Genomic DNA, 25,652 nt, shown 5'->3' with positions numbered 1-25,652 from the left:
ATTTGGCTTCCATTATCCAGACTTAATTTGGCTTTAGGCCTTAATCAATCATTGCTAGTCATAAATAATGATAACTTATGAAATTCTCAAAGGTTTACAAAGAGCTTTACATATGTAGCTTGTTTGGCACTTACACAATTTACACGACAGTGTGCAAGTATAGGATGTCCCAAGAGTCTTGGAACAGTTTTAAGCAGCTTGAGACTGCAACAAAATTTTTGGAACAGTATATTTTCTCTATTTTACAGATGAGAGAATTGAGCTTCAGAATAGTTTTTTCAACTTCTGAGTCCCAGAGTTCACCAATGTTTAAATATGTCTTGTTTTCCCAAGTCCAGTGCTCAAAGACCCTGTATGCTACGAGTCAGCTTCTCAAAGCCGTCTGTTCCATTATTAAATAGTACTAGCTGGTAAAAAGTTTGCTCTTATTTTGAGTTGAATTAGTCCTAGTTATGACATGAAAGATTCGGCTTTTATATTAGGGAGAAAGAGGGAAAGAGAAGAGTTTGGAAAGAAGTTGCCTTAGTAAAAGTGGTTTTTTTACTCCAAAGAGTTTTTCTCTTTTCTCCCAAGTCTCCCATTTGCTGTCCTTTTCCTCTAATTGATTCTTCTACTCATATTCATGTGCTGAGTGCCTACCTTCTTCAAATTTTATACATAGAATCAGTACTAGGTCTTTATCTCAGAGATTAAAAAAAATAATATTTAGAACAGCTCTTTTTTTTGGATGGTAAAGAAGTGGAAACCAAAGAAGTGACTATCAATTGGGAAAAAATAGTATATGATTGGAATACTGTTGAGCTGTAAGAAATGATAAAAAAACAAATTCAGAGAAACCAGGGAAGATTTATGTGAACTAACACAGATTGAAGTGAGTAGAACCAGAAGAACAACTTTCACAATAACAACATTGTCAAATAACATTGTCAAGACAAGTTTGAAAAACTTAAGAATTCTGATCAAATCAATGATCAACCGCAATTCCAAAGAACCTATAAAAAACATGCTATATTCTCTTGATAGGCCTGATGGACTCACAGTATAGACTGAGATTTTTTTTGACCAAAGCAGGAATTTGTTTAGCCTGACTACCACATTTGCTATAAAGGCCTTGTTTTTCTTTCTTTTTCAATTGTGGGAGAGAGGAATGGGATAAAAAATTTTTTTTCTCTTAGTTGAAAAAAATAAAATTTAATAAAACATAATATAAAAATATAATATAAAATAACATAATATATAATATAAATTTTAATTAAAACATAATATAAAATATATAATATATGTTAAATATAAAATATAATAAAACATACAAATTTTACTGTCAGGTAACAATCTGATAAAATCCTTTACTTGCTTACTCAGGAAGTTGAACAAACTTTTCTTGATGCCTCCTCATGGTGGTGAGGTAAGTCTGAGTTTCCCAAGGCAATGCCTGTAGCACTCAAGTGTTGGCAACTTCTGCCACTTTGGAAAGAGGTTCTGAGGACCTAGCTAAGCAATGGAGAGGTCCATTACCAAGTAGACTGATTGCTTGTAGTCAAATTCTTTGGCTATGGCAACCTACAGTGTTTGCCAAAGGCATTTGCCATTGTCAGGAAAGAGCTCCAGGGAAGAGTCCAAAGGGAAGAGGGATTCCCTGTGGATAGTGAGGTCCTCCAGATGCTTCTGTTTTTGGATGACATTATGCAAAGGGCATCAAGCCCCTGACACTGCAAAGACTTCTAAATGAGATCAGAAATCACTCAAAAGAGTTTGGCGCAATTGTAGGAACAGGAACAACTAAGCAGATGAAAAATAGCTAAAGTCCAGATGCAGTTGAATGGGCAATCTATAGAGCTTGTCCATCCCTATATTTATCTTGGACAGATACTGGCAAAGGGATAAGTGAATTGTGCCCAGAATTGAAAAGGCAGAAGAGAGCAGATGAACTGACATTTGGAAAATTACAAAGTTATTTTAATGACTCCAAATTTCTTACTGAAACAATGGCGCATCTTGTTTTTTTTTTTTTTTTTAAATACACTCTTCTTCTTTTATTGTACTGCTGCATTTATACTAAAATATGAAGAAGGCTGAAAAGATTTTTGTATTGTATCTCCCAGGAATATTTGCATAATAATACATCTGACTTAAGTCAAAGAAATAAAGCTCCAATAGCAGAATTGGAGCAGGGGAAGTGAACAAACTTCCTAGGACCCTTGAAATCACAATTGTGAGAACAGCTACTTTTAAAGGGAGCATTAACCCCCTGCTCTTGAATTGACTAGGACTGAATTTTCTCCTTAATGCTGAATGGGAAATGTTGGTAACACAATACTGGAATGTCTGATCTCCCAGGGGAAAATTATGATTCTGCCTACAGAGAATTCTCAGTGATAAATTAACTGACTGATTGGTGAGAGTGCAGGATTCCTGGAGAAGGGAATCCTTCTCGTTATACAGAATGATCTTGGGTATACTATTTAACCTTATGTTTTCAAGTGTTTTTGTATAGAACCATCAACATGTCCCAGCTGGGAAGGACCTTAAAAACAGAATATCCAGGCTGGGAGGGCCCTTAGACTACAGAATATCCAGGCTGGGAGGGCCCTTAGACTACAGAATATCCAGGCTGGGAGGGCCCTTAGAACACAGAATATCCAGGCTGGGAGGGCCCTTAGACTGAGGGCCCTTAGACTACAGAATATCCAGGCTGGGAGGGCCCTTAGAACACAGAATATCCAGGCTGGGAGGGCCCTTAGAACACAGAATATCCAGGCTGGGAGGGCCCTTAGAACACAGAATGTCCAGGCTGGGAGGGCCCTTAGACTACAGAATATCCAGGCTGGGAGGGCCCTTAGACTACAGAATATCCAGGCTGGGAGGGCCCTTAGACTACAGAATATCCAGGCTGGGAGGGCCCTTAGACTACAGAATATCCAGGCTGGGAGGGCCCTTAGAACACAGAATATCCAGGCTGGGAGGGCCCTTAGAACACAGAATATCCAGGCTGGGAGGGCCCTTAGACTACAGAATATCCAGGTTGGGAGGGCCCTTAGACTACAGAATGTCCAGGCTGGGAGGGCCCTTAGACTACAGAATGTCCAGGCTGGGAGGGCCCTTAGACTACAGAATATCCAGGCTGGGAGGGCCCTTAGAACACAGAATATCCAGGCTGGGAGGGCCCTTAGACTACAGAATATCCAGGCTGGGAGGGCCCTTAGACTACAGAATATCCAGGCTGAGAGGGCCCTTAGACTACAGAATATCCAGGCTGGGAGGGCCCTTAGAACACAGAATATCCAGGCTGGGAGGGCCCTTAGAACACAGAATATCCAGGCTGGGAGGGCCCTTAGAACACAGAATATCCAGGCTGGGAGGGCCCTTAGACTACAGAATATCCAGGCTGGGAGGGCCCTTAGAACACAGAATATCCAGGCTGGGAGGGCCCTTAGACTACAGAATATCCAGGCTGGGAGGGCCCTTAGAACACAGAATATCCAGGCTGGGAGGGCCCTTAGAACACAGAATATCCAGGCTGGGAGGGCCCTTAGAACACAGAATATCCAGGCTGGGAGGGCCCTTAGAACACAGAATGTCCAGGCTGGGAGGGCCCTTAGACTACAGAATATCCAGGCTGGGAGGGCCCTTAGACTACAGAATATCCAGGCTGGGAGGGCCCTTAGACTACAGAATATCCAGGCTGGGAGGGCCCTTAGAACACAGAATATCCAGGCTGGGAGGGCCCTTAGAACACAGAATATCCAGGCTGGGAGGGCCCTTAGAACACAGAATATCCAGGCTGGGAGGGCCCTTAGAACACAGAATATCCAGGCTGGGAGGGCCCTTAGAACACAGAATATCCAGGCTGGGAGGGCCCTTAGACTACAGAATATCCAGGCTGGGAGGGCCCTTAGACTACAGAATATCCAGGCTGGGAGGGCCCTTAGACTACAGAATATCCAGGCTGGGAGGGCCCTTAGAACACAGAATATCCAGGCTGGGAGGGCCCTTAGACTACAGAATATCCAGGCTGGGAGGGCCCTTAGAACACAGAATATCCAGGCTGGGAGGGCCCTTAGACTACAGAATATCCAGGCTGGGAGGGCCCTTAGAACACAGAATATCCAGGCTGGGAGGGCCCTTAGAACACAGAATATCCAGGCTGGGAGGGCCCTTAGACTACAGAATATCCAGGTTGGGAGGGCCCTTAGACTACAGAATGTCCAGGCTGGGAGGGCCCTTAGACTACAGAATGTCCAGGCTGGGAGGGCCCTTAGACTACAGAATATCCAGGCTGGGAGGGCCCTTAGAACACAGAATATCCAGGCTGGGAGGGCCCTTAGACTACAGAATATCCAGGCTGGGAGGGCCCTTAGACTACAGAATATCCAGGCTGAGAGGGCCCTTAGACTACAGAATATCCAGGCTGGGAGGGCCCTTAGAACACAGAATATCCAGGCTGGGAGGGCCCTTAGACTACAGAATATCCAGGCTGGGAGGGCCCTTAGTCTACAGAATATCCAGGCTGGGAGGGCCCTTAGAACACAGAATATCCAGGCTGGGAGGGCCCTTAGAACACAGAATATCCAGGCTGGGAGGGCCCTTAGACTACAGAATATCCAGGCTGGAAGGCCCTTAGAACTGGAGAGGGGACTTAGAACAGAATGTCAGGACTGGGAGGAGCCTTGGAACATAATGTCAGAGGTGGGAGGAACCTTAGAACACAGAAGGTCAGAACTGGGTGGGGCTTTGGGACACAGAAGGTCAGAGCTGGGAGATAACTTACTTCATGGAAAGTTAGTCAATAAACATTTTTATGTGCCTACTGTGTACCCATCATTTTGCTAAAGCTATATGTATTCAAATACGAAAAAGAGTGACAGTCCCTGCCCTGGAGTTGCTTAATGGGAGAAAACAGCCAAGAAAAGGAAGCTGAAAAGGGACAGGGAGGAGGTGGATGAGGGGGAGGACCAAGGCTCACACAATCCTGAAGGAGAATGAAATCCCTAGGTGCTGACAGAAAAGCACAAAGGGGTGGAACAGGGTGGGGGAAAGGGGATGAGTTCTGGTTTGGCACTGCTGAGCTTGACTTTCCCAGGGGACTTCAGGCTGATTTTTTTTTTTTTTTCCAGAGAAACATGAGAAGATTCATATGAAGCGATGCAGTGAAGAAAACAAAGGAACGAAATTGTGACTATAGTAATGTCAATAAAGACAATATTTCAAGACAACAGCACTTGGGTAAAATGCAATAGGCAATGGGGGTACCATATTTCAAAGCTGAAACAAATGCATTTCCTTTCTGCTAACAATAAGTGGACAACAAACTGGAAAGTAACATTTTATGAGGTCAATGGTGTTTTCAAGCAATTTTGCTTAATTTTCAGGGAATGTACTTAGTGATGGGGTAGGAGGGTTTAATCAACAATTTGAAATGTGGCCCTGAACTTTGAAGTAGAGACTAAGACTGAATGTACAGAGCTTGGAATTATCTGGGTAGAGATTATAAATTAATCCATGGGGACTGATGAGGGCAGAGAGAGATAAAGACACAGAGCAAGAGAGACAGACAGAGACAAAGACACAAAGATGGACAGAAGGAGAAAAGAGGAAAGTGAAGACAAGGAGAAAGAGAAAGAAGGAAAGGAGAAAGAATGAGAGAGAGGACAGAGGGAAATAAAGACAGAATGAAAGAAAGAAGCAAGGGTAAGATGCAGGGAAAGAGAGAATGAGAAAGAGAGGAAAAAGAATGAGAGATGAGAGAGAAAGAGAAAATGAGAGAAAGGGAGGAAAAAGAAAGAGGATAAATAGCATGGGAAAGAGAAAATAGAATTAGAGAACAGAGGGGGGAAAGAGAGGGAGAGGGAGAGAGAAAAACAGAGAGGAAAAGGGGGAAAGAGAAAGTGACAGAGAGAGGGAGAGGGAGAAACACATACATATAGAAAGATACACTGAAGGGGGAGGAAAGGGGGAGAGACAGAGACAGAAAAAGAAGAGAGAAGAGAGAAAGACTATGGAGGTGGAGGGAAAGGAGAGGGACTAGAAGGAAGAGGGCCCCAAGAAAGAGCCTTGGGGCCATGTCTTATTTAGGGGACAAGACATGGATGATGATCCATGAAAAGTAAACTAAGAAGAAGCAGACAGACAGAAGTAGACCCAAGAGAGTGCTTGTTGAATAAATGATTATCAAATGAAGAAATTGCTTGTTTTGTATAAAGTGTCCCTCTGCCTTCTAGTTCTAAATCCTGTGACCTTTCAATTCCTGTTTCTGACATTTACTAGCTGGGGATCATGGGCCAATGAGTCACTGGGACCAGGCTGCCAAGAGCTTTGCCCCACCAGGGACCATGCCCTAGAGAGCTTAACCAGCTCCTGCCCGGGGCCCTGCTCTCCTGATTGGGAGGGCCTCCTGAGGCCCTTGATCTAGGCTAGCCCCCAAGGGGCTTCCCTTGCTTACTTCTTTGTGTTTCCTTCCCAGGCATTCCCTACCCCTGCCAGGCTCTTTCACCTTTGGGAACTATGAACAAATCAACAGAGGCAGCTGGTGGCATAGGGGGTAGAATCTTGGGCCTGGAGTCAAAATCTGAGCTCAAATTTGAACTTACTAACTATAGGTACCTGGGCAATTTCCTCAGTTTTCTCAACTGTAAAATGGGGATATTCCAAAGGGATGTTATGAAATGAAATATCTGTAAAGTGCTTAGCACAGTACCTAGCACATAGTAGGTATTATATAAATGCTTATCCCCTCTTCTCTCCTCCCCCCTTTAAGTACTGCCACAGATACAGCAAGGATGTATTAATTTATTCCTCTACAGATCCACTAACCCTTCCTGGAACTTTCCAAACCAAAATACCCTTCCCTGTCTACTATTTCCCTCCATATATTGCTTCCTCTCATTAGAACATAAGTTCCTTAAGGGGGAATTCTTCATTTTTGAATTTATATACTCAGGTTTTAGCTAAGTATGTGGCACATAATGAGCCTTAAATGCCTTTCATTTATTTGTTCGATATTGCCATATAAATGCCAATTATTATTGATGACAATTAACTAATGATTGTTCATAATGATCATTAATTATAATCATAACAATAACTCACTCTGGAAATCAGGTGTTGTAGGGAATAAAAGGCGTATTGGCATTATGAAGATATGAATTTGAATTCAGCTGAAAACACTTATTAGCTGTGTGACTGAGCAAGTGGCTAAAATCTCTCTCAGCCTCAGTTTCCCTATTTGTAAAATGGGAATAATAATAGCACCTACTTCACAAGACTCTGTAACGAACAAATGAGACAATATATGTAAAGTGTCATAGAAATGCAGACTATTATTATTCTCTGTGAAGAACATGGTCTTTAGGAACTCCACTCTGCCACAGAGAACAGGGGAGAGGAAAGGGAAAGGCACTTGCATTTATTAAGCACCTACTCTGTGTCTGGAACTGTACTAAATGGTTTACAAATATTACTTTATTTGAAGACACTATTTCATTTGAGAACCCTGCCAGCTCAGAGGATGCAGAGAACAGTATAGGGAGCAAAATAAATTCATACACTTCTATTTTCCTGCTGTGTAGAAAAAGTGGAGAAAACTGCACTGAGTCCACTACCAATTTATGTTATACAATCCTCACCCGGGTAAGGCAATCCTTTTATAACTTCCTAACCGATTCAATATCCAATGGATTTTACAAACTCTCTTCATTCCTCCTCAAATCTTCTCCTCCTCATGACCCCTCAGCTAAAGATCTGACCTCATACTTTTCAAAAATAAAAAAATAAATAAATAAATAATGGAGGCCATTTGCTGAGAGCTCCCTATTCTCTCTTCTTCATTTCACAGCACTCCAATGCCTTCTGTCACTGTCTCATCCTTCACCAAATGAAATAAGTGGCCCTTCTTTATTCTCCTCCTCCTCCTCCTCCTTCTTTCTTCTTTCTTCTTCTTTTTTCTCCTGACCCCAGGGCTGATGCTCCATCCACTGCACCAGCAGTTGTTCCTTCACTTATCTAAAATCTTTTCCTGTCTTCTGTTTTTCAACTTCCTACAAATATTGTCTCCCTCATCCTCAAAAAACTTTGATCATCTGATTTTTCTTATTCAGCATGATAATTATGGAAATATGTATAAAAGAATCACACAAGTTCAACATGTAATGGATTACTTGCCATCTAGGGGAGGGAGTGAAGGAAAGGGAGGGAAAAATTTTGGAACACAAAGGTCTTGCAAGGGTGAATGTTGAAAACTATCTTTGCATGTATTTTGAAAATAAAAAGCTATTTTTTAAAATTCTTTTTCAGCTTTTCCATGGGTAAAAAAAATTCCCAAACACTTGATCATCCATCCCAGCTAGGTATCATCCTATATTTTTTCTCCCTTGTGGCCAAATCCCTTGAGAAGGCCATCTGCAATAGAGGCCTGTTTTAAGGGAAGGGGTGGGGGAAGGGAAAAAAATTAGGAACACAAGGTTTTGTAAGGACAAATATTGGAAACTATTTATGTATATGTTTTGAAAATAAAAAGCTTTAGTTAAAAAAAAGCAAATTAAAAGAAAAAATACAATAGAGGCCTATACTACAAAATCTAATGCTCCTTTTTTCAATCCCTATCCCTTTGGACCTTTCTGCAGGTTTTAACCTCACTAATCTCTCTCTTCTCTTTCTGACTCTCCTCCTATGTTCCAACAGTTCCTTCTCAGTCTTTTCTGCTGCATCTTCAGATGGAACAAGCCATGGGTGTTCTACAGCCCTCTGCCCTGGGCTCTTTCTCTCCTTGTTATTTCACCTCTCAGAATCCTCAGCTCCCATGGATTCAATGATCATCCCTTTGCTGATGAATCTCATAACTATGAATCCAGCCCTCACCTTTCTGTTGACCTCCAAATCTGCATCTCTGACTGCCTACTGGTGTCTCAAAATAGATGTGCTGAAGCTATCTTAAACTCAGCATGTCCAGAACTGAACTCATTTTCTTTCCTCCCAAAACTCTCTCAAGAAACTTTTTTTATTCCCATTCAAGGTACCATTCCCCCAGACTCAAAGGCTCAGTGTCATTGTCAGCTCCTCACTCTCTCCCCCCCATGTCCAAGCTGTGGCCAAGTCCTCTCCATTTTACCTTGATATTGCCTCTCCTATAAGCCTTCTTCTGCCCTCTGACACTTCTGCCCCTTTGGTACCCTTGTACTAATGCAATAGTCTCCCTGCCTTTAGGGTCTCCCCATTTCAATCCATTGTCCACTCAGCTGCCTAAGTGATCCCCTTTAAGCTCAAAAGTAACCATATCACCCTCCCTATTCAATACAAGTGGCTCCCTAGTACCTCTAGGATCAAATACAAATTCTCTGGATCAGTATATCTCTTCACTATGTCACATATCAGCCTCCTATCCAGTCACACAAACTGATTTAAACCCCTTTCACCTCCTCCCTGCCTCTCTATCACATTGATATTCCCACTGCACAGACAGATAGGACCATGTCACTCTCCTGTTGAAAAAGCTTCAGTGGCTCCCTATGGCCTCTAGGATAAAATGACTCTTTGGAATGTAAAGCCCTTCAGAGTCTGACTTTAGCCTGTCTTCCCAAGCCAAGTCTGATTTACTCCTCCTCACCCATAATGGCCTACTTGCTGGTCACTGTGACATTCCATCATTCTTTCCCAGCATTTGTCTGGATTATTTATCCCCTCCATCCCTGAGCCTGAAATGTTCTCCCTCTTCACCTTTGCCTTCTGAGACTCCATTTCCCTTCAAAGTTCAACTCAAATGCCATCTCCTTAAAGAGGCCTTTCTATTGGTTATTAGTATCCCACTCAACTCCAAATCATGCTGTATTCATTTTATGGATATTTCATATCTATTTATCTAGGGCCAAAAGGTACTTGGTCAGGAAAATGTACTCAGTCCTTGAAGGTGGGAACTGACTAATTTATTATAACAATAACATTACCTAATACGTTGCCTTCTCTGTGCCTGGGCTGTGATAATCACTTTACAATTATTAATTAGTTCATTTGATTCTCACAACAACTTTTGGAGATGGATATTATTATTATTCCCATTTTACAGATAAGAAAATTGAGGCAAAATGAGGTTATGATTTGCCCAAGATCTTACAGCTAAGTAAGTATCTGAGACATCTGAATTTGGGTCCTTCTGGCTCTGAGCCACCTATCTTTGTATAGTATAGTCATATAGTAAATGCTTCATAAATATTTATTAATTATTGATGGATAGGATTCAGGGGACAGTTCCTAGACCATTGGGCTATCTAATCATATTTTCTCTGTTTTCTAAGTAGGAATCTGAATCAAGAAGAGTGTGGAGAGAATTCTATAATATAAAACCCAAGTCCTTTGGGACTCAAGGCCTTAACACAAAGAGCCACCTCCCAAATGTTAGCACCTGAGGGGATCAAATACTCTGATGCTTCTTTAACACTAAGGACAGGAAAGCAATCTGAGGCACAGAAGAATATAGGTATTAGAGCTCGAAAGGACCTTTGATATCATAGGCTCATAGCAGGGACATGTTGGTAAATGTTTAACTAGAGGCTCTCTGGAAGAAAAAATATATGCTCATGACATATTTTTAAATCTAATCTGCAATTATGAACATTTTCTGCATCACTTTCTTAAGTCTAAGGAATTAATGGAACAATCAATCAAGCCATGATTTGTAGGATCTGCTGATTTCTGGGGTGTAAATATTTACACTGAAAAAGTAAGTGTCTGCTGAGAGCCAGTATGAGCTGACTCCAGCACGATCCTGGATAATAGGCTCATAAATCTAGACTTGATATAGCCCTTAAGATGAGAAGATGAGATGGCTTGACTCTGGTTTGGGAGTACAGTTCTAATCCTTGTCCTGCTTTTAGCTTTCTGTATGATCTTAGGCAAGGCTTTTCTGGACCTCCATTTCCTCAACTGTTAGATGAAATCCTTTGCTTAATTCAAATATCTTTCCAGTTCTGAAAACCTCTGGACCTTTCTCCTAGGAAGGGAAATCAAGTGACCTTTTCCTGTGCATCATCTAACCCAAGAGTGCTATTGCTTCAGACAGGAGAGAAGCCTCTGAACTCAATTCAATAAGGGAGAAATTCCTGGAAAAATCTCAGTCCTGGTGTCTCCTGGGTCCATTTTGTCCCCTATAATTATTATTAGACTATAACTTTCCAGATCCACCATTGAGGGGAAATCTCCCTCCCTCTTCTCCTTCCCCCCCAAAACCCCAACAACTGTGACATTTGTGAACATCTACAGTTCCTCTCCCTCTTTCCCCGGCTGGGTTTTCCCCGAATAGCAGGAACTTACTTGGAGGTTGTCACTGCTTTGTGGGGCAGTGATTGCCCTGAGTGACTGAGACCACTGGGAGCTTCTGCAGCTCTCTGCAAACCTTCTGGATAGTTACAAAAACTGATGGCAAGTGGGGATGCTGCTGCTTTCTGGGGAATCTGGGCACCCACTCATTTTTTTTTTTAAAGAGGTTTGTAAAATTCCACACTAGATTAGAGGCAAGGGATGGGTGGGGCAGTGAATCAGTGCATTCCTTCCTCCCCCATCTCCCTCCTTCGTGGGTTATCATTCTGCTAGGGTGTGGGCCTTGTAATGGAAGGACCCACTGGCAGATCTTTTCAAATCTAAGCAGAATTCCAGACTAGCTGAGGAGTGCAAAAACACTCCTTTCTTCTTCTTCTGGTCTCCCATTAATCGACCATTACTATGAGAGAAAATTCTGAGGCCATGGTGGTCTCATTTGGTTTTTGATTTGGAAAATTTCTACCCTTGTCCCTCCCCTAAGACTTTGAGACTCTTAGAGTAGTGTTGACCAGGGTGTTGAACACTGGAAGTCACAGGTCCTAGTTAGGAATCTCATCTGGACTATTTCAATAACCTCCTAAAACAGTTCTTGTTCCAAGTATCTTCTCCACTCCAGCCTATCCCCACCCCACTTCCACACAGCCATGTTACTCTCTATTCAGTTAGTCAGTCAACTAATAATCATCATCTATTAATCACCGACTGTGTACCAGGTCCTTCGCTAAAGGTTACAAAAGAAGGTAAAAAACAGTTTGATTTCAAAGATCTCACAGTCTTATGGACAAACTAGATTTAGGCAGGATAGACTGGACATGAGAAATTCTAGAGATTCTTCTAGGATAAAATGCAAACTTTGTTGGGTATTCAAAGCCCTTCACAAGACGGCTCCAACCCAGGTTTCCAAACCAATTTCACATGACTTCCCTTTTACAAATTTGACATTCTAGAAATTTGCCTATTGGCTATTCCTCATATTTTACATTTTGTCTCCTGCCTTTACTTATCTGAAGCAAATTCCTTCTTCATTCCTACTTCTGGGAATCCCTCACTTTTTTCAACGTTCAGCTCAAGGACCATCTCCAACAAAAAGTCTTCCCTAATACTATGGATTGTCCAAGCTCTGCTCCATCCCCAGTCACTTTGGCTACACAGTACTGTGGATTTGCCTTTCCCTAGAATTGAACTTGCTCATCCTTAATAGTAGCATTCATTCAACAAACGTACTGCTCTGATCAGGTAACCTTTTAAGGATCATAGATAGCTAGGTAGAGAGAGAGAGAGAGAGAGAGAGAGAGAGAGAGAGAGAGAGAGAGAGAGAGAGAGAGAGAGAGAGAGAGAGAGAGAATATGGATATAGATAGGTAGATAAATGAAAAATAGGTAGATGGAGGCAAAGTCAAAATGATGGAGAAAAGGCAGCCACTCACTTGAGCTCTCTCACTTGAGGCAGCTACTTGGATAGGGCACCAGCCCTGAAGTGAGGAAGTCCTGAGTTCAAATCTGTTCTCAGACACTTAATGCTTCCTGGCTGTGTGACCCTGGCTAAGTCACTTAATCCCAATTGCCTCAGGAAAAAAAAAAATCTTATAGCGGCAGAATCCACAGAAAGATAGGGTGAGATAATTTTCCAGCCAAAGACAACTTAAAAGGCTTGCAGGAAATGTCTGTCATACTAGGGAGCACACAGTCCAGCACAGGTTGCTCAGTGCAGACCCAGTCCCAGCAAACCAGGATGTGGCTTGGTTTGGTTTCCAGCATCATGGAGCTGCAGCTAGGATAATACAAGATTTAAAAGCATCTATATCAAAGGTTCAGAGGACTTAGAACACAATATTCTGGAGGGCAAAGGAGTTTAGGGTTACAACTACTGAATCAGCAGACAGTAGCTTCTTGCAAATTCTCAACCCAAGGATAGCAGGGGGGTTGAAGGGCTAATCAGAAGGAGATTTGTAGGGGTTTTGTTGCTGGAAGTAGGGGCAAGATATTGTTGTTTTATCCATATTCAATTCTGGGTCACAATCTAGGGTGACAGTCCCAGTGTGAGGAGGAGCACTAGCACACTAAAAACGTGCAGCCTACTACAGTGGAACAGGGACCCTCCAAGGCAGAAAATAATGCTTATGGTCATTCCAAGACCAGAGTACAGGCGAGGGAAATAGTAAACATACTTCGACTTAAAGCATACCTTGGAATAACTGAAAACACAGGTGCCTAGAATTATCTCTGAAAATAGCTTTGTAAAGCCCCACTTTAATAGAAAATTAAAAGTTGAGAAATACGCTAGAAAAATGAGCAAACAACATAAAAAGTTATTATGATGACAAGGAAGATGAAAACACACACTCTGAAAAAGGTTCTGTATCCAAAGCTTTCAAGAAAAATGAATAATATGAAATGAATAGAATGAAAAAATAGAAGACAACATGAAATATTTTATTGGAATAACAAGTGATCTAGAAAATATATACAGGAGAGGGAATTTTAAAATTATTGGATAACTGAAAGCCAAGAGAAAAAAAGAGTCTACAAGTCATCTTTAAAGAAATTGCTAAAAAAAAATAAAATTACCCTGATATTCTGAAACAAGAGAGTAAAATTGAAATTGAAAGAATCCACTGATCACACCCTAAGAGAGATCCCAAAATGAAAATTCCCAGGACTATTATAGCAAAATTTTATTGCTTCCAGGTCAAGGAGAAAATATTTCAAGCAGCCATACAGAAACAATTCAAGCATCATAGATTTGAAGTTAGGATAACACAAGATTTAACAACATTTACATTAAAAGGTTCAGAGAACTTAGAACATGATATTCTAGAAGGCAAAGAAGTTAGGATTACAACCAAAAATCACTTACCCAGAAAAACTGAGTATAACCTTTCTTGATAAAAAGATTTGCATTCCTACATGGGAAGATGATACTTGCAACTCATAAGAATTTGTTATTAGGGCAGCTAAAAGAAATATAGATAGATAGAGGGCATAGGTATGATTTGGATATGAAGGGATAATACCTTTTAAAAAATAAAATTAAGGGATAAGAAAGAGAAATGCATTGGAAGAAAGGAAAAGGGAGAGGCAGAATGGGGTAAATTATTTCACATAAAAGAGTCAAGAAAAAGCTTTTATAATGGAGGGGAAAATAAGGGATTTAGGTGGGGACAGAGTAAATGAACATTACTGTCTATGGAACTGGATCAAAATAGGAATAACATACATAACATTTGGGCATAGAAATCTCTCTTACACGTTGTACACAGTAACAACAAGATTATATAATGATCAATTTTGATGGATGTGATCTTTTCAACAGTGAGGTGATTCAGGCAGGTTCCAATGGTCTTGTGATGGGGAGAGCCCTCTGTATCCAAAAAGAGGACTATGGGGACTGAGTATGGATTCCAACATAATATTTTCAGTTTTTTGTTGTTTGCTTTTTTTTTTTTTCTTTTTGATCTGACTTTTCTCATGCAGCATGATAATTGTGGAAATATATAGAAGAATTGTACATGTTTAACATATATTGGATTACTAGCTGTTTAAGGGAGGAGCTAGGGGGAAGGGAGGGAGAAAAAAATTGGAACAAAACATTTTGCAAGGATGAATGTTGAAAACTATGCATGTATTTTGAAAATAAAAAGCTAAAAGGAAAAAAGTAGAAAAATGAAAAAAAAAAAAAAAAAAGAAATCTCTCTTACCCTATAGGAAAGTAGGAGGGGAAGGAAATAAGAGAAGGGACATGGGAATAGAAGTGAGGGAAGATTGGGGGAGGTGGGAGTTGGAAGCAAAACACTTTCAAACTGGTCAAAAAAGGGAAGGGGGAGATAACTAGGTTGGTAAATGGATAGATGGTAGATAGATAAATGTCTGTAGATAGATAAGTAGGTAGATAGAGTGTGCTGGAGCCAGTCTGATTTAAGAGATCCCCATTATTAAATCTTCAGTAGGAACATTTGCATGTGACTACAAATCTGGGCTTGTTTTATTGTTTGTCTAGGCTCAGGAAAGTGAGAAATTAATAACACAACTTAAACTTAAACTTGTGTTATATAGACCTTTTCTGGGAGGCTTGGTTGTTGAATTGATAGTGCTTAATATCCCGGAGCTAAGCACAAGCAAACAAGCTAGTTCTTGCCTTCAGGGAGCTTCATAGCGAAGGCAATAAACTGAGAAGTGCTGAAGGGGGTGGGGCACACTTGTGGTTTTGTTGGGTGGACTTGGCCAGGAAAGGTAGATGAGATTCTGGACAGGATGAAGTGAAAACTCAGTCTTAGAATCCAGGGACTCAGAGACAGTCCAAGTTTCCAACTAGAGCTGGGAAGGATCCTCAGAAGCTGAGCAGTCCAATCCCTTCATCATAAAGACAATGAAATGAAGGCCTAGGAATCATTGATTGTAGGATCATGGGAGCATAGTGTTTAGGAGCAGAAGGGACCTTAGAGGCCATTCTATTCAAACCCTTCATTTTAGAGATGAGGGAATGGAAGCTCAGAGAAGACTGAATACTCACCTGATATCCCACAAGGTGGCATTCAAACTGGGGTTCAAACCTGGGTGATTCCAGTAGGTTCTTTCCCCACTGACACTACCTCCACCTTAGCCTCAGTTTCTTTTACCACAAAATGGGGAAAATAATACTTCTAGTACCCGTTTCCCAAAGTTGTGAGGAAAGTGCTCTGTAAAACCTAGGAGCATTATAAGAAAGTGAATTATATCTAGTGTCCCTTATTGTTTAATGAATAAAATAGGAATTCTGAGTATTGAAGGTCATCTTCCCCTACCTTCCTCCTCCATCTGGCAGACTTGCTCAGCTTTAGATTATTCCATTCTCCTTCATGCTTTCCAAGTTTCAACTAGATTGGATGACTTTTCATCTCATTCTCAACTCATCCTCTCTCCCTTCCATGTCCTTGTTCCATCTGTCCCTCATTTCTTGGATTAGCATTTCCTGCAAACATTTCCATTGAAAACTATTTCTTCCTTCAAGGCCTTCCTAACCTTCTCCTGCCCCAGCTCCAGGGACAACATAGTGCCTCTCTCCCCCCACTCAGGCTTCTCAAAACACTACCCAGGTTTTCTTTATTCTGATCTCTCTATCCCTTGTGTGTTTGTCTTTCCCTTTATGAGGCTGTGTGACTTTTGAGAGTTGGACCTGAGTCATTTTGTAGCATGATGTTTTATCCTTAGGCACATAATAAGTAAATATCTGTTGACTCCAACAAATAATTATCAAGTGCCAAAAACATTCAAGGCAATATGCAGCATTTCAAGGTCCTGGTTGGAGTTCTGCACCTAGCTATGTATGGGCAAGTCTTCTTCCTTTTGAGGAGCTTTGGTGTAGCTTCCTTATTATGTGTATCATAGGGATTTGGGACACATGCACTGTGCATTTGACAGATTCTCCTCACTTGAAGAGACTAGGACCCTGCTCCAGGGATGGCCATGATGATAGGGAATGGGGATATTCTGTAGCTGATTCTGATTTGCTAATTACATGGTGAAGAGAAGACTCTTTGGCTGCAGAGACAACAGCAAGAGGGTTTTTTCTTTTCAATTAAAGCTTTTTATTTTCAAAACATATACATGGATGATTTTTCAACATTGACCCTTGCATAGCCTTGTGTTCCAAATTTTCCCCTTCTTCCCTGCTCTCCCTTTCCTAGATGGCAAGCAATCCAATATTTGTTATATATGTTAAAATATATGTTAAATTCAATATATGTAAACAAATTTATACAATTCTCTTGCTGCACAAGAAAAATCAGATCAAAAAGGAAAGAATGAGTAAGAAAACAAAATGCAAGAGAATAACAACAAAAAGAGTGAGAATGTTATGTTGTGATTCATATTCAGTTCCCACAGTCCTCTCTCTCTGGGTGTAGATGGCTGTCTTTATCACAAGAGCATTGGAACTAGCATCAATCATCTCATTGTTGGAAAGAGTCATGTCCATCAGAATTAATCATTGTATAATACTGATGTTGCTGTATACAATGATCTTCTGGTCCTGTTCATTTCACTCAGCCTCAATTCATGTAAATCTCTCCAGGACTTTCTGAAATCATCCTGTTGGTCATTTCTTACAGAACAATAATATCCCATAACATTTATATACCATAACTTGTTCAGCCATTCTTCAATTGATGGGCATCCACTCAGTTTCCAGTTTCTTACCACTACAAAAAGGGCTGCCACAAACATTTTTGCACATGTGGGTCCTTTTTCCTCAAGTTTTTCAAAAGCCTCCCTTGGCTTCTCTTTGATGCATTGTCTGCATGCTCCATCTTATTAGATTTCATTGATTTCTTCCCTTGGGGCCTTATTCTCTTTGAGACCATGTGGCCTGTGAACAAAAACCTTGATTATTTGCTTGCCATGGCACTTTTTTCTTCTTCAATTGTGGGTGAAAGGAGAGTGACTTCCTAACAAGCCAGTGCTTGAGTTTTACAGCTAACACAGCACTGATGTCATAGGTGCAAAGACCTATTCCAGACCTTTAGTATATCAGACCAGAACTCATCAACTAGAATATATGAACTTGGTAGAGTCAGTTATATAGGAACTCTGCTAAGAGTAAGCCCCCTCTCCACCCAAAATGAGGTATGATAAGAGAAAGTATATATTCCAGGTAGTGGGTGGATGGAAATTGTAATTTTGCCATTGCTGTAACTTCAAAGTAAATATCTCTTTATAAAAGCTAATTGTTGTTAATTGTTACATAGATCTGGGGTTCCAATCACTGATTTCTAACAGTGAGGGAATGCAGCCAGTGGGAACTCAAGTCTATAGCATTAAAGAAGCAAATCCATATTCCTTTAAAAGATTCCTAGAGCCTTTACAAGGAGCCTATCTAGTTCTGAAACAGTAAGTGGAAAGAGACAAAGTATACTTGTTACATGTGAATATCTGAATTTTCCAGATTTATTTCATAAACATGCCTACTGTTTTCAGAATTCAGCAAGCCATATTTAGCAGCCATGCTTTTTCAGAGGCTGCTTCCTAGGCCTGGAAGGCCCTTCATATTCATCTCTTTTTTAGCATCTCCAGTTTTCTCCAAAGCTCCATTCAAGCTGTTTTCTATGAGAAGCTTTTTTTTTTTTTTTTTTTTTTTTTTTTTTTTTTTTTTAACATCGTCACACTTGTGAGTATTTTCTCCCTCCTATGGTATGTATTTATTTATCTATGTGCTTTTATCTCCCCAGTAGAATGTAAGCCTAGATGCACACCCCTGCTGATGAGATGTCGATATCCACAGGCATCCTTAGCATTGAGTGCTAAGTGTAGTGGGAAGCTGGAAAAGGTTTTGAAATAAAATTTAATCTAGTCATTGTTCTCATAAGTCTCCAAAAAAAACAAAGGACAGGCTCATGACAGTGTGATCGTCACTTGCAAGAAAGTGTCACACCATTATCAGTGTATATGATCCCACATGAGAAACAAAAATTTGAAGATCTGGAGACGCACATTATCAATGTGCTGAAAAAGGATGAGTTTATAATTGTGGGTGAATTTAATGTTAGAGTAGGCACAGACTATCAGACATGACAGGAAGTCCTTGGGAGGAATAGAGCCAGAAACAACAACAGCTATAGCTACTTACTAAAGACCTGGCCATTTATTTTATGACCTGCTCATCACTTACACTGTCTTCTATTTAGCTAAATGCAAAAAACCTTCCGGTCTGCACTCTTGCAGCAAACATTGACATTTAATAGACTGTGATCATGAGATAGACAGGGTCTGAGAATGATAAAGGCAATGTGTGATGCAGAGTGCTGGACTGATCATAGACTTATCTTCTCCAGGGTAAACAACTGCATCTAACAAAAGTGCAAGGCAACTACAGAAAACTTAAAAAGGTTAGAGCTTGTCTCCCCACACAGTTTGTTGCTAATCTGGAAGGAAAGCTAAGTCAGCACATGGCAATCTTGGAGCAGAAAAAGAGTGAGCAATTTCAGACCACAGATTTGCTCATCTGGACCAGAACACTCAACAAGCATCAGGACTGATTTGATGAAAACAATGAGGAAATTTAGAAGTTATTAAATGAAAAATGAGAACTCCACAGGATTTATCAGCAGAATAGTTCGTCTGTCTCTAGGAAAGCAATCTTCCATCAGAAGTAAAATGCAAACAAAGCTTAAAGAAAAGCAGAATTTTTGGTTCAGTAGAAGACAGATGAAATTCAATTTTACCCTGATAGTACACATAGATGATGAGATTGATTGATACATGCATTGCCAGAGCTGGTTCAGTATTTAGGAGGCTCCAAAGGAAAGTGTGGGAGAGAAGTATTAGTCTGCCTACCAAACTGAAGGTCTACGGAGCTGCTGTGCTGGTCTCATTGTTACAGGCCTGGACAGTACACCAGCACCATGCTAGGAAATTGAATTGCTTCCATTTGAATTGTCTTAGGAAGATTCTGAAGATGGTCTGATGAGATAAGGTACTAGGCGCTGAGGTCCTTTCTTGAGCTGTACTATCAAGCATTCAAATTCTGCTGCAGAGAGTACAGCTTCAAGGGTCTGGTCACATTGCTCCAATGCCAAAAGCAGTTGTTCCTAAAAGAGTATTTTACCTAGAATTCACACAAGGTAAGTGCTTACACAGACCTCAAAAGAAGTGGTACAAGGACACTCTCAGGATTTCTTTGAAAAACTTTGGAATTGATTGTCAGACATAGGAGACATTGTCACAGGATTGCCCAGTATGATGTACCTGCATCAGAGAATGTTCTAGGTTCTTTGAGCATAGCAGAATTGCTGTAGTTTAAAAGAAATGTGATATGCACACATTTAGAGACATCTCCACTCAGAATGTTCATACAGACTATTTGTGTCTGACCAGAGGTAGAGCCTTCTGATTTTGTACTGGTCTGATCATCCACAGTTGGACACACCACACACTGACTCCAACATAGTGGTATTTTGCTCCTCTTTGAGGATGAAGGACAGCAACCAACAATCAAGCACTCAACGTCTCAGACTCCATAAATGTCTATTGAATTAAATTGTACATAGAACCACAGCACTGGGGCAGGTGTTATCAGTCAATCAATTCAATTACCAATTGCTAATTTATTAAAATGCTCATTCATGTGCCAGCCACTATGCTAAATGTTGGGGATTGTTGTTGTGTTCAAGATTAGGAGAGGTGGTAGTTGAAAGCAAAACACTTTCAAAGAGGTAGATAGATAGGGAGAAATAACTAAGTAGATAGATTGGTAAATGGATAGGTGATAAAGAAAGAGAAGAAGGTAGATCCCCATTGTTAAATCTTCAGTGTGAACATTTACACTGACTACAGATCAGGGCTTGTTTCATTGTTGTACTGATAGTCTAGACTCAGGAAAGTGAGAAATGCGTTAATAACTGTAACTTAGACTTCAACTTGTGTTAACCTCTTCTTGGAGGTCGGTCCGTGACATCAGGAAAATGATCATTAATCCTGATGTCTTGACTAGCAAGTGAACAGGATTTAAGTGAAGCAGAGTTGTGTAAAGTCATCAGCTTCACTCTTTCCTAAAAGTCATCTGGATTCAATGGAAAGACATAGGTCTAGAAGATTGCCAATGGCCCCTGCTGAGAATATGAGTACAAAGAAAGAAAATAATCTCTTAATGCAAAAAAGCTAATCAGGGAGACAACAGACATCTATAAAATATATACAGATTAAATACAAACATATACAAAGTAGTTAAATACAAATCGTTGCCCACCTGATTACATCCCTTTGCATTTCTCCATCATGTCCCATCCCCTTTACTTTGTTTTATCTTCCTTTTGTATGTGGTCTTCCTGATAGGTAGTTTGGGAGGGAGGATGATAGCAGGAAAGCCTTCAAGCAGAAGATGGTTCTGGATTGTATCTTAAAGAGAGAAGGGAATAAGCATTTGTATAGCACCTACCATGTACCAGGTAGTATGTCTAGTACTTAAAATTTTAATAGCATTTTATTTTTCCAATTACATGTAAAGATAGTTTTCAACATTCATTTTTATATAAAGCTTTTTATTTTCAAAACACATGTATAATTTTCAACATTCACCCTTGCAAAACTTTGTGTTCCAAATTTTTTTCCTCTCCTTTCTTCTCCACCCCTTCCCCTAAATAGCAAGTAATCCAATATAACATTCATTTTTGTAAGATTTTGAGTTCCAAGTTTTTTTTTTCTCCTTTCCTTCCTTACCTTCACTCTCTCCAAGACAGTGAACAATCTGATATAGGTTATACATGTAGAATCATTTTAAACATATTTTCATATTAGTCATGTTGTGAAAGAAAAATAAGAACAAAAGGGAAAAATCATGAGAAAAACAAATGAAAATCGTATGCTTTGATCCTCATTCAGTTCCCATAGTTCTCTCTCTGGATGCAGGTGACATTTTCCATCCCAAGTCTCTTGGAATTGTCTTGAATCATTGTATCGAAGAAAAGGGCTAAGTCTGTCATAGTTGATCATCACACAATGTTGCTGTTACTGTGGACGATGTTCTCCTGGTTCTGCACTCAGCATCAGTTCATGTAGGTCTTTCCAAGCTTTTCTGAAATCATCTTGCTTGTCATTTCTTATAGAACAATAATATTCCATTATATTCATATACCACAACTGATCCAGCCATTTCCTTTTTGATGGGCTTTCCAATTGCTTGCCACCACAAAAAGAGTTGCTACAAGCATTTTTTTATACACGTGGGTCCCTCTTTTATGATCTCTTGGGATATAGACCCAGTAGGGACGCTGCTGGACCAAAAGGTATTGTGTTAAGTAGTTTAAAAAATATTTTCTCAAATTGCACATGTTTAACATATGTTGGATTACTTATTGTCTACGGGAGGGGAGGAAGAAAAAATTGTAACACCAGGTTTTACAAGGGTAAATGTTGAAAACTGTCTTTGCATATATTCTGAAAACAAAAAGCTATTATTATTTAAAAAATATTTTCTCATTTGCTAGTTCTATGGGGTAGAGGTAAGGAGTGAGTGCATTTCAGGCAAGGGGGGTAGGGAGCATAGTCAGCTATGAGGAACAAAGAAAAAGCGAGTTTGGCTGGATTTCAGCATGGAATTGGTAAGTGATATCGGGTGAGACTGGAAAGGTGTGCAGAGAATATACTCTATAGTTTAGTGCCCAAGAGGCGCTAATTCTCTAAAGCAGAGGATAGTGACAGCCTGCTTCTCAGAGCTGTCTCCTCGAGGATTAATAAACTAATGAGACTTGGGCCTTTCGGAAAAAGGCACCACTAAACTGAAGGCATTTATTATGTATTAAACTCGTTGCCAAGAATGATTCACGCTGTATAACATAAGCGCCCCGAGCCCAGTTCTTGAGCTGTTTAAGGTGTGGAGACAAACGGTTACATCCCTACTCGGGCAGCTATTTTTGATAAGGTCATAAGTCCCACTACATGGGGAGATTTTCTTCTTTCTTGGGATGATTTCCCATTCACTCCTCGGAAGTTTCCAGGGTCTGCCTTAGAGAGAGGAGGTGTTTTCCCCACATCCCAGGTGATAGCGTGGTGCTTCTGATCCCTTCTAGACTTCTGTGCTTCATGGAGATGAGAGACAGCAGGACTTCCCAGGGCCAGCCTCCTGACACTGGGCCCGGGGAACCTGTCTCCTGATCTGTAGCACGGTTGGGAGCAAGCCTGCCTTACCTGTCTTGTCCTGAAGTCATCCCTCCTGGGGCCAAGTCCAGCCATGAGACAGACCCTGCTTTGCGTTGTTGGGGTTTCCGGGCCACCCGGGAGGGGAAGGCCCCGTGTCTGAGGCAGCTTTGAGAGTTGGAAAGAACAGGAAGTGGCCAGGATTCCTCCAATATCCCAGCCCTGTGCCAGGTATAGAGACAGTTCCTTTCCTTGGGGAGCTTCAGGTGCCTAGTTTGGGGGCGGGTTGGAGAGAACACTCAATAGTCACTTTCATCTAAGAGATCCGTTTTCTGATCCCGAACCCTCCACAAAAGTCCTCCCCTACGCCTCTGTCTGCAGTGGAGGGGACCAGGTGCACATCCAGAACAGTCCCAGGCAGGTCTTCCCGAGGGGGGAGGGGGCTCTGACAATGAGTGCAGTAACTGATGGGCTGTCAATCTTCCAAAGAACGGCCTATGAGAGGTTAGCCCAGGAGGGTTCCTTCCCAGGGAATGTTTGTTTGTTTGTCACTTGCAGGTTAAGAAAAGCCAGGTTTAAAGGTTTCTTCTCTGAAGAGCGGAAGCCGCACAGGGATGAGATCAGGAATCTTCTGAAGTAACGAAGACCCCGAAGCTACTTCCATTCCCCTCGGAGCAGACTTCCAGTGATTGTTCTTCGTGACCACTGGCAGTCAGCCTGGCCTAGCTTCCTGCTATTTGTGTCCTCCCCCCTCCTCCCCCCGCTGGTCAGTCCTCAGGCCCGAGAGCGGCTGCCCAGGAGCTGCCGGGCCGTGGCCAAGGGGACCCTCGGGTCCAGGAGCCCCAGCCAAGGGCAGGCGGCTCGGGCTTGCGGCCTCCTCAGCCTCTGCCAGTCCTCGAGGCTGGGAAGCCTTCAGCTCCCTTGCCACGTCCCGGCAGGGTCTGGCACCTAGCCCTTGCGTCATGGCACCTGGCAGTACGGCCAATACTTCCAGGAGCTAAGGCTGCTGGGAGCGCTTCCTAAGCAGGCCAAAGGCCGGGACGCCTGAGGGTGCAGCTTCCTGCCCAGTGTGCGTGTGTGCGCGTGTGCGGTGGGGCTTCCCCCATTCCCGCGCCCACATGGATCAGGCCTCGATGGGGTTGAGCTCCGAGTGGAAGAAACCATGGGGAGAAGCGGGGGAGTACAGGGCAGAGGTCAAGACAAAGGCGAGAGCCTGGGTGGGCGGGTCGGATGGAATGGCTGCCGAGCGGGTGGGACCGGGGTGCGGAGGGAGTGGACGGCTGAGGAGTGGACCAACGGCCCGGGAGGGCGGGGGCGCTCGCTGGAGAGGGGACACGAGGGAGGGGGAGGGGAAGAAGGCGAGGTGGTTCCGGTTGCGCGCGCAGCAGGAGCGGCGGCGGCGGCGGCAGCGGCGGCGGCGGCGGCGCGATCAGGTTGAGCTGTAACCGTTCCGGCAGCAGCAGCGGCGGCGGGAGCCGGAACCGCGGGAGCCACAGCGGCAGCGGAAGCAACAGCGGCGGCGGGAGCGCGGAGCGGGCCCTTCGGCGGAGCGGCGCGAGGCGAAGCCCCAGCGCTGCCTCCATACGGGGAGCAGCCGCAGCCCCCACCGCTGCCGCCTCAGCCCGAGCCGGGGCCGGAGCCGGAGCCGCCGCCGCCGCCGCAGCAAGACGGACTCGCTGGCACGCGCCGCCGCCGCCCGAGCCGGAGCCGGGGCCCGAGCCGGAGCCGCCGTCGGGGCCGGGGCCGGAGCCGCCGCCAGGCCGGGCCGGGTGTCGCGCGCTCAGGGGGAGGCTGGGGGGGAGTCGTCGCCGCCGCCACCGCCACCGCCGCCGCCGCCGCCGCCGCCGCCGAGGTGACTGAAGAGGAGCCCCCCGGCCGCCCGCCAGCCCTCGCCGCCAGACTTCAATGCCCAGCCCCCAGCTTGCCGGCGTGAGTAAGACCCTGGGGGGCATCCTGGAAGGGGCGCCGGGGTCGGGGCCGGGAAGGGCAGCCGCAGCCATTAGCCAGGCCCTAGACACGTCCCCGGAAGGAGAGAGCGGCCCGGGGCGGGCGTGAGGGAGAGCGCCTCCACGGGCTTCGAGTTTGTTTGGGGGGGCCTTCGTAGGGAGACAACTTTATTGTAGAGGGTGGCATCGGGGCTTCCGGTGGTCACTATTGCGGGGGTGATCTTCGGGGGTCACCTATTTTAGATGGCATGTGGAGGACTTCAGGTGTCCCTCACTCTGTAAAGGGAGGAAGCCTTCCTGGGTCTCCAGGTGGTATCGGAGGGGGTTGGGGGAGGGGACTTGTTCTTGTATGAGAGAGTGTTTTAGCTGGCTACTTGTAAATGCAGGGACATTCCATGAGTCCTGGGGTGGGCTGTCTAACCCGGGGATTCGGGAGCTTTGAGCCCGGGGAAGCAGACTTTTTGGCTTCTTCCTGCTTTAATTCCCCCACCCCGTGCTAGTTGTATCCATTTGCATTTAAAAGTTTGCTAATGATTGGTCCTGCCCTTTCTGGCTTTCTCCGGTCTCCCTACATCTTTCTAGACTGACCTTGTCTGTACTAGACTGGGAGGCTTTTAAAGGGCTTGGAGAGGTGTTTTTTTTTTTTTTTTTTGTTTGTTTGTTTTTGTTTTGTTTTAAATGAAAGGCATTTTAGAAACGTATAATGCAGGATTGTATAGAATTACATTTTATCCCTGGTCTAGGACTTGTTTTCCATTCCCTACTCCTGGCAAGAAAACCTGAACACACAACTTTTCTC

At 42.9% G+C, this 25,652-nt stretch overlaps 2 protein-coding genes across 3 annotated transcripts in view; one reads left to right on the top strand and one right to left on the bottom strand.

The window, feature by feature from the left end:
* Window positions 1–16,843: 16,843 nt before the first annotated feature.
* Window positions 16,844–24,859, bottom strand: LOC141562525 (uncharacterized). Its single transcript, XM_074302547.1, has 3 exons — window positions 22,959–24,859; window positions 21,022–21,170; window positions 16,844–17,646 (listed from the first exon to the last, which is right to left on the bottom strand). The coding sequence occupies exon 1, from the start codon at window positions 24,857–24,859 to the stop codon at window positions 23,927–23,929; it is 933 nt and encodes a 310-aa protein (XP_074158648.1). The 3' UTR covers window positions 16,844–17,646; window positions 21,022–21,170; window positions 22,959–23,926.
* Window positions 23,994–25,652, top strand: part of PTP4A2 (protein tyrosine phosphatase 4A2) — a 41,212-nt gene continuing 39,553 nt past the window's right edge. Inside the window, exon 1 of one of the 2 annotated variants that reach the window (XM_074305327.1) lies at window positions 23,994–24,100. The gene's annotated coding sequence lies outside the window, so the exon portion shown is untranslated. Of the gene's footprint in view, window positions 24,101–24,682; window positions 24,837–25,652 lie in introns of those variants that run through there. The other variant, XM_074305326.1, reaches the window with a different exon arrangement.

This window comes from Sminthopsis crassicaudata, chromosome 3 (genome assembly GCF_048593235.1).
Source record: "Sminthopsis crassicaudata isolate SCR6 chromosome 3, ASM4859323v1, whole genome shotgun sequence".
In the NCBI taxonomy this organism is placed as follows: Eukaryota; Metazoa; Chordata; class Mammalia; order Dasyuromorphia; family Dasyuridae; genus Sminthopsis; species Sminthopsis crassicaudata.
The sequence above is the reverse complement of the archived record's forward strand: the minus strand, read 5'-3'. Positions and strand labels throughout refer to the sequence as shown.